The sequence below is a fragment of the Euprymna scolopes genome, chromosome 29, assembly GCF_053919585.1.
Source record: "Euprymna scolopes isolate OS-2025 chromosome 29, ASM5391958v1, whole genome shotgun sequence".
In the NCBI taxonomy this organism is placed as follows: domain Eukaryota; kingdom Metazoa; phylum Mollusca; class Cephalopoda; order Sepiida; family Sepiolidae; genus Euprymna; species Euprymna scolopes.
In genome coordinates, this window is record NC_136510.1 from 51,006,983 (window position 1) to 51,022,643 (window position 15,661).

At 30.0% G+C, this 15,661-nt stretch overlaps 1 protein-coding gene across 1 annotated transcript in view; it reads right to left on the minus strand.

Annotated features, from left to right (window-relative positions):
• Positions 1-13,058: 13,058 nt before the first annotated feature.
• LOC145252649 (transcriptional repressor scratch 2-like) overlaps positions 13,059-15,661 on the minus strand; it is a 31,720-nt gene continuing 29,117 nt past the window's right edge. Inside the window, exon 2 of the mRNA XM_080112393.1 lies at positions 13,059-14,711. Coding sequence (XP_079968519.1) covers positions 14,011-14,711 — 701 coding nt within the window. The 3' untranslated portion in view covers positions 13,059-14,010. The remainder of the gene's footprint in view (positions 14,712-15,661) is intronic.

The following is a 15,661-nucleotide window of genomic DNA, read 5'->3' on the forward strand; positions in this document are numbered from 1 at the left end:
TATTTAAATCTTTCATAAAATTTATTATCAATCAAATGTGATGTATTTTCTCTATAATAAAGGGATCATCTGTATGTATTGCCGCATTATATCATTAGGGCCATTGAAGCGATTATTTTTTTACAATTGGGTCACAAATTTTCAAAAGAAAATATCCACTTGAGTATAAAAGTTAATGACACGGAATGATTGTCAGTCGAAAGTTTAATAGCATTATGGAAGTACTAATATTGGTACGAATTACGTTTGATTACTGATTGAGTAGTTTAGGATAATAATTTGTTTACACTGGATGTAAAGACGACTAAGTTGTAATCAGCTGATAACATTTTAAACAGTTAAATAATATGGATCGGCGTGGATACCATAGTCTATATCCGTGTTTCTTATAGAAGACCATTCGAAGTCTTAATACCTTTCTACAAAACAGTTTGTTTTTTAATTTTTTATTTCAATTACAGTCAAATTACATGAAATTATACAGATTTTCTAGGTTTAAACGACTTCTACAAATTTGCAAAATATTAAATGCACATAACTTCACTCGTGTAATGTGTGTTTAATAATGTTCAACATATTTAAATGCTTTTTATTGCTTCTGATATTTAAAGGGTCTGACAATTAACGGGACCTATTCTTCTCTCATGAAGGTGCATAGTATAAATATTTCCGGATACATATTAAATGGTATTTATTTAATATTTCATTTAAAATGGTGTATTATAAACATTTATTAAATAAATTTACAATTGAATGCTTTCATGTACATAATTATTTTAGATAGCAGTTAACTCCTATAAATGAAATAAAATCAACTTGCTTGCATTTTTGACTGATATAGCTTTAGTAGCAACAAATGTATATATATATATATATATATATATATATATATATATATATATATATCAATTAAGCTACACAGAATAGTCCGCGTTTCATCCACGCTAGGATATTATAACTTACTACCTAGCTCTACCTATGTATTGAGTACTGTTGAAGTAAATACTTAAAGTTTACGCATAAAATTATACTTTCGTACATAATTTATGTGATTAAATGAAGTGGTCATATATATATATATATATATATATATATATTAATGAAGTGGTCATATATATATATAAACATACATACATACATACATACAATATATATACATATATTTATACATATATACACACACATAGATACACACACACACACACACACACACACATATATATATATATATATTGGCATTTGCGCGAGTATATTCTCACCATTTATATATATATGCAAAACTATTCAGTTAGTTCATAAAAATATTAGTTTGTTAATATTAAAACTAAAATTTCACTTCCGATCGAGTTCATCTAATTTCATACTTAATTTAATCAACGGCTTTGTTTACTTACTAAAAACAGACAGGAGGTCGGAGGAGCTAACCTTCTTACAATTTTAATTTCTCTTTCTGTCAACAGTGATAGCGTGAAAAATGTAAACTAAGTCTAATTAGAGTTTTCGAATTTCACAACTAATACTTCTTTCATTTCCCTAATTAAATTTTGTCAACGTATCTAATGACGTTACCATAGGATGCTTCATACTCTCTCTAGTATAAAGTTGATGCGATGCCCAAATAGATAAACCGTCAGTCAGCTGAAGCGTTATTCAAAATTCAATTCTTGTCTGATGACGCAAAATCTTTGTCACAATTAATGATAAGCGAGATGACGTTTTTTTTTTTTCTAGCGGGGAAATTCTAATTCAATCATGTAAATTATTGATGTAAGAAAAGAAAAAGAAGAAAATCCCGGGTTACGTCGGGTAGAGACACTTAATGTATTCTATTTTGTAAAGTTTTTCTCTTCTAAATTATACTACTTCTTACAAGATGATGGAAACATTTTTGCAGGAAAATTGTTCATCTAATGCTAACCCTCGTTAATATTCAAATGAGTGAACGTTTTATCCTGTCTGATTTGATGGATTCAAACTGATTATCATCGGCTTCCAATACTGACGTATATCTTGAGCTTGTCTTAGATAGGCAACCAAATCGACAGATAAAAAGTTCAAAGATACGAAAGGTGATATCACGTGATGATTCTTCTCTACAACTATCCATTTATGACAATCAAGCTTTTACAGATTAGATGAACAAAATAATCTATAATTATTTTTCTTTGTCTCCGAATAGAATCCAAGTCTGCTATAACTTAACCAGCAGTGATAATAGTATATGCATAGAATTTAAAAAATGTACACGTAGAAAGTGACAGAAAGCCAAGTGTTATAACATTTTAAAGATAGAAAAGAAAACAGAGAAAAAAAACTGTGTGAATAAGAAGCTTTCAGAAGAACCAACACATAAAAAAACAGTGCAAAATTAAAAACGATTGGAAAAGACAGTGATATGTCATTAAGTATATGTGTGTGTGTGTGCCATTATCACTGCTGATCTTGAAAGTAATAAACTGGGTTAGTCTTCAAAAGAGCTGGAGAAAGCCACATTATTTTTTTTTATAATATGATTTTCATAGACGAATGCTATTCGGATTATGAAGCATTTATGTAATATTAAGTTTTAAACCAATAAGTTTCATTGCAAGTAGGTTTCAATTTAAACATCACTTTTTTCCGGGTGGACATTTCTCTCTCTCTCTCTCTCTCTCTCTCTCTCTCTCTATATATATATATATATATATATATATATATATATATATATATATATATATATATATTTGTGTGTGTGTGTACACTTTCTTTTTAATCCGTCGAATAACAAGTGTTTTAATCCTTTATAAATGTGTGTCATGTAGATTGTATATATATCAAATACTTTCTTTGAAGTTCTGTTTTGACTGTAATATTTAAACATTGTTTGTCTAATCACTGGAGATGAAATGGCTGTACGCATACAATCAAGATTTTACTTCACATATTTTTAGTCAGGTCGGAATTGTGATCTCTCTCTCTCTCTCTCCCTCTTTCTCTCTCTTACTCTGTTTTTCACCATGTATATATATATATATATATATAAATATATACATATATATATATATATATACATATAAGTGAAATTTTCTGTCTGTGTGCATGTGTGTGCATGTGTGTGTACATTTACCTACCAAACTACTCAGTCAATTTTCAGTCTACAGGGTCGGAATTTGACATAAGGAGTATTGAGATGTTGGAAAATCTTTTTAATCGGTTTTCAGCCAGAAATTTGGCTGCCAAGGGGGCAAATTTCAACGATTTGACCTTTGTAAACTCTACCAAACTCCTTTGCCAATTTTCGGTCTAATTTTTGATGAAGGTTTCTTGGACATGGATCAAACTTTTTAATTTTATTTTATTTGGTAGAGACCGCAGAGGTCAATTTTTTAAAAACTTTGTCCTCTGCGGTTTCTACCAAATTTCTCAGCCAATTTTGGTCTAAACATTTTTACATAAAGTGTATTCAGGCATAGTGCAAGTACGTAAGTTTAATCAAATTTGTTGTGAAGCATTTTAGTAAGAGTTAAAAACATATTTATTATTCGGAAAGGAAACACAAATAGAGGTGAAAGTCCTTAATCTGCGGAGTTTCGAAGAAATACTTTTCTTCTCGTCAGAGATGGAAGGAGTTAGCAAAATGCATACAGAAATTTTGTTTGTAAAGTTTTTAATATATATATATATATATATATATATATATATATATATATATATATAATGCCACTTCAGTTATTTTAACAACTGTTCCATCTGCCGCATGATTCGACTCTCGAATATCAGTCACTCTTAAATTTGAAGATCCAAATACTCCAATGTGAATGTCATATAAATGAGAAATAAATCCTCCCTTTTGTTTAGAACAATAGTAAGTTTCTTAAAGTTTGTTCATTTCGAAAAATGCGGATATCACATTATAGCTTGGCAGAATGTTTCGTTAAAAGTAAAATACTTGCTTACTGATTGCTATTATCAAACTATTTAGCATGAAACTATTTACATCGAATTAAATCGGATCAGTGTGTGGAATGATAGTTTTTATTGCTTGTCTTTGCGTCAAGCTGAGTCGACTGTCAGATGTCTTCAGGGAAGCGCAAATTGAATTTTGATCAGTAGAGAAACGAACAACTGATTCCTTATGAGTCATACATCGACGAAATAGGACATCTCGATTCCAGACAGGTGTGCGCATGCTTTGTCCATAAATATCCGAAATTAAATTACATATTCCGCAAGACGGGTGACAGAGAACAACTTCCATGTAATTCTGGTGCCACTAACTTCGTTTGGTGCGTTTTCTATTTTCCGGAGTGTCAAACTAGGTATTTCCAAATTCTCTGTCTGATTCTGTTTGCCAGCAAGCAGTGATGGCATCTAAATTGTTGCTTTTATGACTTTATTTGCAGGTGCATGTATTAGCAAATAATCAGATATCTACTAATTAGGCTGTGTCTATCTTGGGATATTGTGGTTTGAATCATAAGAAAAATGAAAAGAGTGCTCAATTACATGTGTAAGAGCATATATCTTTAATCTAAAATACACTATACATCAATTTAATCGCCCATCAATGCCCTCGGTTGACGGAAACACTAGGGACTCGTCCCGTAGGACTAAAGATATCAACTGTATCCGTTTTCCAGTCAAAGTCGTGCTGAATTCACATCCCAGAAAATCAATAAATTTGGCTGAATTTCCAGTCTTTTCTGTAAAACTGAAGGTATAGATGGATGGTAAATCTAGGGTGTAATATTTTGTGAAATGATGTATATATATATATATATATATATATATATATATATATATATATATATATATATATATATATATATAATATTTATATATATATGCAAATATATATGCATATGTATATAGATTATTGCAATTACTATATAGATAGATAGATAAATAGATAGTATATTGCAATTTTAGCCAGCAAAAAGGTCCTTTATCACACGAAATGTTTTGAAAGGGACTATGGTAAGTTTCTAAGTTTCTAAGACATATCTCATGTAATAAACACCCCCTATATTTTTACAGAAACTATTGATTATATATTAGTGTTGAGACGATTACTCAGAATTGGGAATCGGAAACATCGAAACATTTTGGGATATCGAAATCTGAATTGGAACAATTTTAGTCTAATTTACGATTCCAAAAACGATTCCTTTATTTATTTATTTATTTATTTATTGCTTAAAACATAATTTCATATCGTTTTGGTACAAATAAAAATTATAGATGCCAATTTCACAATGAGATTATCAAAATCTTGTAATTCATAAAAATATAGGAAAAGATACGGAGAAAATAAGATTGTGTCAATTTTATTTAGATGGAAAAGTCGATGAGGACTTCTCGCTAAACTTCCTTTCCCTCCGGCAAAACAATATAATAATCGGTCGGAATCGGGAAAAATATTGTAATCGTCCCATCACTAAGATAAATATATATATATATATATATATATATATATATATATATATATATATATATATATATAAGCGTGATTATATGCGTGAGTATGTGCGTGTATATGGTGTGTGTTTGTATTCGTGATACTGCAAAAAACAATAAGTGGTTACTTATTTGAATATTTAATATTCAATTAAATGTTCAAATGTTTCACCCATGCAATAAAACAAGAATGAAAAACGAAATAAAACAAAACAAAACAGGAAATAAAATGAAATGTCTTTTCTTTTTTTTAATAATTTAATGATAGACGAAAAATGCAAGCAAAAAAATATATATAAAGAATAAATAAATAAGGACATACAATTGAGAAGACTCGAATACTCACTTTCTCTTCTGATTTGACAAGCTTACCATAAAAAAAAAGTCAACATGGATCCGTGTTTTTAAAATAATAATAATCATGAATTCATACATTCTAACATTCGGTTGCACCCAAAAAAGATGAATAATCTAATTGCACAGGAGGTGTACATAACATTCGAACAGTATCACCATTGTTATCATCATCATTATCATCACCCTGTTCGAAAATTAAAAAAAAAAAAAGAATGAGAATATATTCCGGATCACAGCTACTGATTCCAGAATTAGACATCACTAGATAACAAGTATATAAGGCCGTGGCAGAATCAGGAGTTTCAATAAAAAGAATTAAAAACGAACAGAATTCACTTTGTTTTTTGTTTTTGTTTTTAGAATATATGGGTTTATCTTCTGTGTTACGTTTTTGATTGTGTTGGAGATTTTTTTTTAATCCAAAATTGAGTCGTTTTTTTTTATGTTTTATAATACAGTTAGGTCACTGAAAACTCTCACCACATTAAAAAATATTTAAATGTAGATACAATTAAATTTTTCTATGCATTTATAATTGATTTCTACCGTTTTTGTATACAGTTACAAACTATAGACAGAAAAGGCAAGATAAACATAAACAATTATCAAAACCTATCTCGATGATATTTCCTTAGTTTTGAAATTGACTCGGAATTTAAAATTTAAAATATTTCAAACAAATTACATTATTACGCGATTTAGGTGTCACTTTAAATTACAAGAGGTCAATTTCAAGTTTCAAGTTCAATAAATATCCTGCAAATATAATCATAATATATTATCAATAATTTATCTATGGCTTTTTAAAACGTTATTGAAAGAAACATAATGCTTTACTTATATTCCTGGAATTAAAATTCAGAATATCTACTGATCTTGCTGAAATCTGATTACAATAGCAAACGTTAATACACACACACACACACACACACACACATACACACACACACATATATATATATATGTGTGTGTGTGTGTGTATATATATACATATATATATGTATATATATGTATATATGTATATATATAGGAAGTTATGAAAATATATATGGCAATTAAGCTTAAATGCCATATATATTTTCATAACTTACTACGTAGCTCTACCTATGCATTGAGCACTGTTAAAGTAAATACTGAAAATTTACGTATAAAATTATATCTTCGTGTATTAATTTATATGATTAAGTGAAGTAGTCATATATATATATATATATATATATATATATATATATATATATATCAATGCCTCCGTTCAGTCTCAAGAGATAATGGACACCTTGTAAGGGTAACTGCGCGGGTAATTGTGAGGCAATGGTTGCGCATTCTTCAAACACACCTCACCTGGATCGGCACTGCTTGAGTCTAGTGGCAAGGAAAGGCCGAAGACTGGCAGGAAACAATGCCGAGATAAGTGGAGAGCACATATAGTACCTGAAATTCTAAAATGGGTCACCATTTTAGTACTAACCAATCTCAACGTTGCTTAACTTCGGTTAACTGAGGAGAACCAGTGTTTCATCGTAATTATGTCGTGTATATATATATATATATATATATATATATATATATATATATATATATATATATATACTAAATTGGATTAAGCTCAGGCTTTTGTCTGAACAGTATAATACGGAAGCTGAAAATGACAGTGAAGACAGTGCATCACTGGAAATCACCTCTACATCTAAAATGTATTTATTATGCGTATATCTATCTATGAATCAATCTATGAATCTATCCATCTATCTAACTATCCATCTATCTATTTATCTATCTGTCTATCTATCTATCTATCTATCTATCTATATATATATATATATATATATATATCCCTTTAAAAAACTTGTTTCTTATCGTTGAACACTTTCAGTTGTAATAAGTCGGTCAACTTAACTCATATGCGTAGATCGTCATATGATGACTAGATCACTCTGACTGACGTTAAAAGCATTTAATAAGAATAAATATTTAATTTCAACTGTGTCTCTCGCGCTTGTCGGTAGCCGAATGCTACGGGTCCTTGCTAATGAAGCTAAACATGACTTCTGCTGCCAGGGTTCGAATCTCTCGACTAGCGTTAATCGTGGCACCCTGTACTAATGATTCCCGAAAGGATGAAACACCAGTGTCTGTAGGTATTTAATTATTACAGTAAATAAATAAATAAATATATATATATATATATATATATATATATATATATATATATATATATATATATATATATATATATATATATTGTTTATTTGTGAAATCAATAAAACCGATAATAACAATCGCCATATTAATTTAAAATAAAGCCTTATTGAATGACGGTATGTAATTGCTTTTTAATGGCATTTTTTAAAAACTTTTTAATGCTGAATTATGAAATGATAAAGATTGCTTATGTAAGTCTGGTAAAGTATCGCTATTAATTTTTTAATAAAATCATTTCTTTGCTTGTTTTTCAATAAAACAATAATTTATGATGGTTGCAATCGACCAGCTAAAATTTAACATTAAAATCTATTTTTCTTTTCTTGGATTATTCTAAAAAAAAGAAATTTAAGTAAAAGAAGTATTTATTGTAAAATTACTATTGAAATTTTGACCATTTAAAATCTTCAGAGACGTATGATAGAGAGTAAATAATAAAGCAAAGATTTTTCATGAGAATTTGAATAACAATGTTTCTAATTATATTTGATATGGCTGGATTTCATAATTGGTTCTGAGTAACAAAGAGTAAAAATAGGTAGGTTTTTCTTTAGAAAAGAAAATATTTACCCATTTAAAATATTTTTATATGATGTAAAAATCTATGAAAATTAAATATATACTAAAAATATAATAAGAAATATTAAATTCCCCTCCCAAATAAAGAGTAGTCAGTGACAACCCTTATGTTCTATGCTATAACGACATCAAAATGGATAGCAGAGATCTTTGATTAATGTGTTCTAGTTCATATTAGTATGAAGATTATTATTTTTAATAGTAAAAATGCTATTATATGTTTATTATTACTATATTTATTGCTATTACTTTTAATAGGTGTTTTGTGAAGAACATCTACTTAAGAACAAAAAAAATGGGAAAATGGACACTGACCGCTAGGCTGGCCAATTGGATAGGACGTTGTATAATCTGATGGATGAAGGCTACAAGTGTTGGATAACAACGGGGTCTCTTATGTGTTTGACAATTTTTGTTGTTTTTGTTTTTTTGTTTTTGTTTTATGTACTTTTTTAGGGGACGAAAAATCGTAGAAAAATGGGATGAATGAAATTCCTCAAGGGAACTAATGTCTGTCAAAACGAGTATATATACACAATATATGCATATGTACGTGTGCGAATGCGCGGAGAAAACAAACGGACATATAAACAAACAAATAGGCATATACATCATATAGATTCAAAGATAGATTGAGAAGATCAGTACCAGTATATATATATATATATATATATATATATATATATATATATATATATATATACATACATATGTGCATATATAACTGGTATGACTACGAAGAAAGACCGTCTTTACATCTGACGTCGCTTAAACAATTTGGCCAACGAGACTATGGTAACATATACATATGCATGTACATACATGTATACATGCACATATACATATATATAGACATATAAGATATATAAAATTATATATATACATACATATATACGTATATAAATATGCACACATATATATATACGTACACACACACACACACACACACACACACACACACACATATATATATATATATATATATATATATATATATATATATATATATATATATATATATATATTCTGTTTGCATAGAACGCCCGCACATATGCAGATAGGAATATAAACGTTTAGTACAGAAAATGACACTTAGTGAAAAATGAATGAATGAAGTTACAACCAGTTGGATATTATCGATATACATTATCGATACAAAAATTAATATACATTGATTGATGTCAGCTGAGAACACATATATTTCATTTATAAATTAATCGATTTTTTCTTCGGTGGGGAATGGGGAAGTGTCGGCACTTGCACGGGGCCCCGAAGAAGAGAGTAGGGTTAAAAATGTTTTAAACGATTTGGAGCGAGCAGCAGAGAGAATCTCACTTGAAATACTTTTGTTATTGTTGGTTTTGTTTTCTAAAATTAAAGGGTTAAATTAAAAAAGCGGGGGAGTCTGTTCAGGGTTGCGTTTCGTTTCAACGTTAGTCGAAACGAAACAATTATTGCTTTCAGTTCCAGACTTATTGTCATGGTAATTTGTATACAAAAGAGAGTTACTTACAAATACATTTATTATTTACATACATATCAATATGTTCTTTCTATCAACTGTTTGATCACTTTCTTTCGCCATTTTAAACGTACAAACATAGAGTTTTAGAATGTTTTATTAAAAAATTATATTCATTTTAAATTCTAAATCAAAACCGAATTATAAAAAAAAAATAAAAAATAATGTGAGATCGTCTTTTGCTGTCGTTTTTTTATTATTATTTATTTGTTGAATATAAAATGCCTTATTTCATGTTTTGGTCTTTAAAATGGTTTATTATTTGAGTGGCTCAGATTCGCTTCTGACCATATTAAATATTGGCATGGCGGTGTATTTTAAGGCGATGGTAGTATTTCTGCTGTTCCCTGATACAGGAAAGCAGCCGAAGATGAAGGAGGCGTTTACATAGTAGAGGGCAATTTTGTTAAAAACAAACGCATCCAATGCCAAAAAACATTCCGCAGACAAGCCCACCCACGAAGCACACGGTGAACTTCCGGTGCAATGATTTCCGGATACACGCACACATACGCATGAGAACACACATACTCACATGAAATACAAAATCATAACTCTACTTACATACATGCTTATATATATATATATATATATATATATATATATATATATATATATATATATATATATATATATATATATAATTTTAAGGAAGGAAATTTCACCAGAATATTCAAGTACCAGGGCAGGAGCTTAATATATATTTTAAAGAATTAGATTATGTCATCCGAATAGTTGTGTTTCTTCAATATTTATTGATTACGTAGCAAACTGAGAACAAAATTGGTACGTTATCGATAATATTTCGATAGCCAAATTGGTACGTTATAAATAAGTGCCGAACACGAAACTATTGGTATGGCATAATCCAATATAGAAATATCTTAGTATATATATATATATATATATATATATATATATATATATATATATATATGTATGTATGTATGTATGTATGTATATATATATATCAGTTAATTAAAATATTAAAATATATTTAAAACAAATATATGTTTAAACCTACTCAATTTTATGTAGAGCTTTATTATATAAACATTTAATTCCGCTGACGTTACTATAGTTGTATTTCAGCGAACACATTTTCTCAGAACGAATATTTTTTCAAACGAATATTTTCATAATTATTTTGGATTCTGGGGCGGAGTAATCGCTGAAACGAAACTATGGGACTATAGTTATGTAAGCCAAACTAAATATTTATAGAATATATAAAATAAACATATATATATATATATATATATATATATATATATATATATATGTGTGTATATATATATATATATATATATATATATATATATATATATATATATATATATATAAAGGTGGTGAAGAAGAGAGAAGATGAGAAATAGAAGTTTTGTCTTAAAGGTACGAAAGGACTTATATAGTATCTCGTATACGTGGTCAGGTTAGCTTAAAAACCATCAATTAATAAGGTTAGAAGGGATATGTGGGGTGGAATTAAAATGAAATATGTTTCTCGGCCGACATATCTAGACAAATTTCTTTACATATTTTAATAAATTCAGTGTTTTTTTGGCATCTTAAGTATATTTTTTTGTTTGGTTGGTTTTCCTGTGTGTGTCGTTTTTTTTTTACCTGCTGCTGTTACTGCTGCAATGAAAATAATATTTGTTTATTGTCAATGAAAGTCATTATTTTCGTTCTTTTTTTTTAGACTTGTTTCATTTCTGTATATTTTTATTGTCACCATCCGCGTTTGAACAGTCAATGATATTTGATGCTTTGTTGTTTTTGTTGTTGTTGTTGTTGTTGTTGTTGTTGTTGTTTTCTGCGCTGGAAGAAGACAATGAATCCGGTACTTTTGTTTATGTTGATTTTAAAAAAAAAATACTTTTGTTTGTGTCAACCTTTTGAATTTCTGCACCTTCATAATAAATATCTATTTCAAAAAAAAAAAAAAAAAAAAAAAAAAAAAGACTCCTCGATAGAAAAAAAAGAGGCTTTTTCAGAACAGGCATATTTTTCAAAGAGTCGCAAAATCTTATGTGCGTCAATGTAATTGCTTAAATATTTTTATAATTAAGTATACACCCGAGCACAGTATGCATAATCAGAGTTTACTATAGTTTGTTTAAGTGTATATAGGCACAGATATATACCTGCTATTCTTGCATACACACACGCACGCACACAACTATATATATATATATATATATATATATATATATATATATATATATATATATATATATATATATATATATATATATATATATAAACTTCTTATTAACTGTATTATCAATATACTTGTTTAAATTTATTGCGTTGATACCTTGGAAATTTATTATTAAAAAAAATATTTAAGTTAGACAATCCGAGATCAGGTTAAAAAATGTTTGCTATTTTTTCTTTTGTTGGTGATACCAATTGGCAAGTGTGTGGATGGAACTGGGTTCGAACCCATGTCGTGGCGCTTCTCCAGAGAAGTGCAGCGGTTTACTTTTAGTTGTCATCTACAGATATGTGATTTTCTTTTTCAAGTAAAACAAAATACATTTACATATATATAAAAAAGAAATTTTTTTTTTTTAAATGTATAATTAAATAAAATAATTGTCCGGCTGTAAATGAATCAGGCCGATTGTATCTCCCGACTCTTATTCAAAGTTTTTAGCCGTATCAAGACAGCAGTACGTTTTTCTTTAAAAAAAAAATCAAAATCATCACCTTTGTCGTGAAGTCCGACATATTAGTTTTAAAGTGACGCAGATTCAGGCGCCATTATGTCAGTAGAAACAGCAGTATTTGTTAGGATTTGTTCATATTATTGCAGAAACACTAACAGAATTAGTATCGAATCTCGTTTTAATTGTATGTCATCTTGAACAGCAGCGGTGTTTTTGTTTTTATTTTGGAGAATAACACATAAAATACCACGTCAAAGGTATTTTATCTTCGCGATTCTGTATTCTTCTTTGGTTTGGGGGATTTTGCTTTGATACTTTTGTTGTTTTTTTTGTTTTTTGTTTTTGTTGTTGTTGTTGTTGTTGTTGTTGTTGTTGTTGTTGTTACTTTTTACATATTAAAAATCTTTGCTGAATGATTGCACAGTGTGGTGCTCTGAATGGAAGAAAAATATTGCAAAATAAAAATTATAAAAAATCCTTTAAAAACACAGTTTTATATATTGCTTAAGATTCGGTAAAACGCGTCATAATATTTCTTTTATTTTTTGTACTTTATAAAAAAAAAAAAGAGAAAATGTTTCGATTATTTTTACTTTTAATTTGTTGTTGGGTGAATATCTCTATGATTTGTTTAACCATTCGTTGTCACAACGCAAAGTTCACAACCAGATATAAAAAAAATATTGTAGTTTTATATTCTTATTTTCATTAAGGTGTTGTCTAGAACAGCCTCAGAAAATTGGTTTGGAGTATAACGCAATCTCCAAACTGATGTCGACATTTTGGATTACAGACAAAAAATCCTGAACTGATAATATTGGTTAACGTTGATCTTCAACGCGACACAACAGTCCAGTTACAAAAATGGCGGTTTCTTTTTAGCATGACAATGTTTCTCTCCATTACGTTAATTACCACTTAAAACTGTCACAAATGTTTGCAATCAAACGTTTTTTTCCAAAGGAATAACTTTTCAACAACGAGCTATATCCATTCAAAAATGACTTCTCCCCTCTTCGATTACTCGTTGTCAGTTCGTGTGAACTGCAGAACGGAATGTGCAAAGTATAGTGTTCGAATGCGCATGCGTCGAGCTTCTTTCCGGTGTGTATATTGTTGTCGAATGACAGAATGTTGTAATTTTTGTATATTTCCTTGGTGTCTGCATGTGTTTATGGATGTGTGTTTACGAGAGACAGTTTCATTCACTGAAAAGAGTAAAAAGGTTGAAAAATGAGATCACTCTTTCAGACAAGCAGATTCATAATGCTTGTTAAGGTAGGATTTGAGGGCGAAAGATTTGTCACATCGCTTGCACTTGAAATGTTTGAAAGCTGAGTGTGTTTGCATATGAGCTCGGAGGTTTGATCTGTCGGCGAAGGCCTTGCCGCAGTGGGCACACCCAAACGGCTTCTCGCCCGTGTGTGAGCGCATATGTCCTTGCAAAAGCCACGGTCGACTGAAAGCCTTACCACACACATCGCAACGGTGCTTCAAGTCGTGCGTGAGTATATGCATGGACAACGCCGGCATGCTGACGTACACCTTCTGGCAATGTGGACACTTCTTGGCGAGCTTGCTATCCAGGCTCCGATGGGTCTGTTTATGGCGCGACAGATTCGACGAGGTAGCATAGTTCTTGCCGCATTCGTTACACGTATATCGCTGTCGGCTGCCGGTCTTTTCAGGGATGCCCAAGGCGTTACGCCGCCTTGACCGACCGTCGCTGATGAAGAACGCGTCATAGGTATAGCCAATCGTCAAAGACGTCGGGCTGCAACTGGAGTCGCGCAAGTCATCAACGCTGTCGGCAGTCATCGGACTGTCCTCTTCTGGTTCCGGTTCGTCGTAAGAGTCGTTTCCAAAAGATTTTTCCGATTCCATACCGTTCTGTAAACCATTCTGCAACAGCGATGTGGAGAGGACATCGTGGATATAACCTGAAATTAACAAAAGAGAATAAATGGTGAGAATATACTCGCGCAAATGCCAATATATATATATATATATGTGTGTGTGTGTGTGTGTGTGTGTGTGTGTGTGTGTGTGTGTGTGTGTGTGTGTGTGTGTGTGTGTGTGTGTGTTATAGCTGACGTCATGACATATCTGTAAATTTAGCTATTGATCTTCGTAAGCTTTGGCAATTATCGCTAGAAGTCGCTTGCGTAAGTTTAGTTTCTATTATGACTAACGGATGTCTTCGCCCAGTTTCATAAACGGCAGAATATGCATCTGTACAACAATCACTTTTCTAGGAGTTAAAGTAGGATCATATTTCCCTCTAATAGTAAAAAGCACTTTCCTTCAAATTAATTCTGTCAATTTCTTCTGCTATTTAGAGAATCGTACTATTTGATTATTTTCGATGAAACAATCCATCATCATCATCATCATCATCATCATCATCATCATCATCATCATCATCATCCTTTATTGTGCTTATATATATAAATGTGTGTGTGCGGCACTTTGGAGTTGTTAAGGAACAAATGAGGTCCCATTTGCACTTGTACCACAAGCACTGAAACCACATATTGTAATCTATGTTTATGTTTTTATTTCTATTTTTATAATGTTTTTATTTCTATTTTTATAATGTTTTTTTTTATTTCTATAATGAACTTATACAGGTTAATGTATACTATAATACATTTATACATACATACATACATACATACATACATACATATGTATATACACACACACACACACACACATATATATATATATATATATATATATATATATATATATATATATATTATTCACATATTTATATAAACACTCATTCGGACATACACATGCATACACAAACACACACGCACACATATATGTGCGTGTGTGTTTGTGTGTCTTTTGTAGGAGCTATTTACTATTTTCCGGAAGTTGC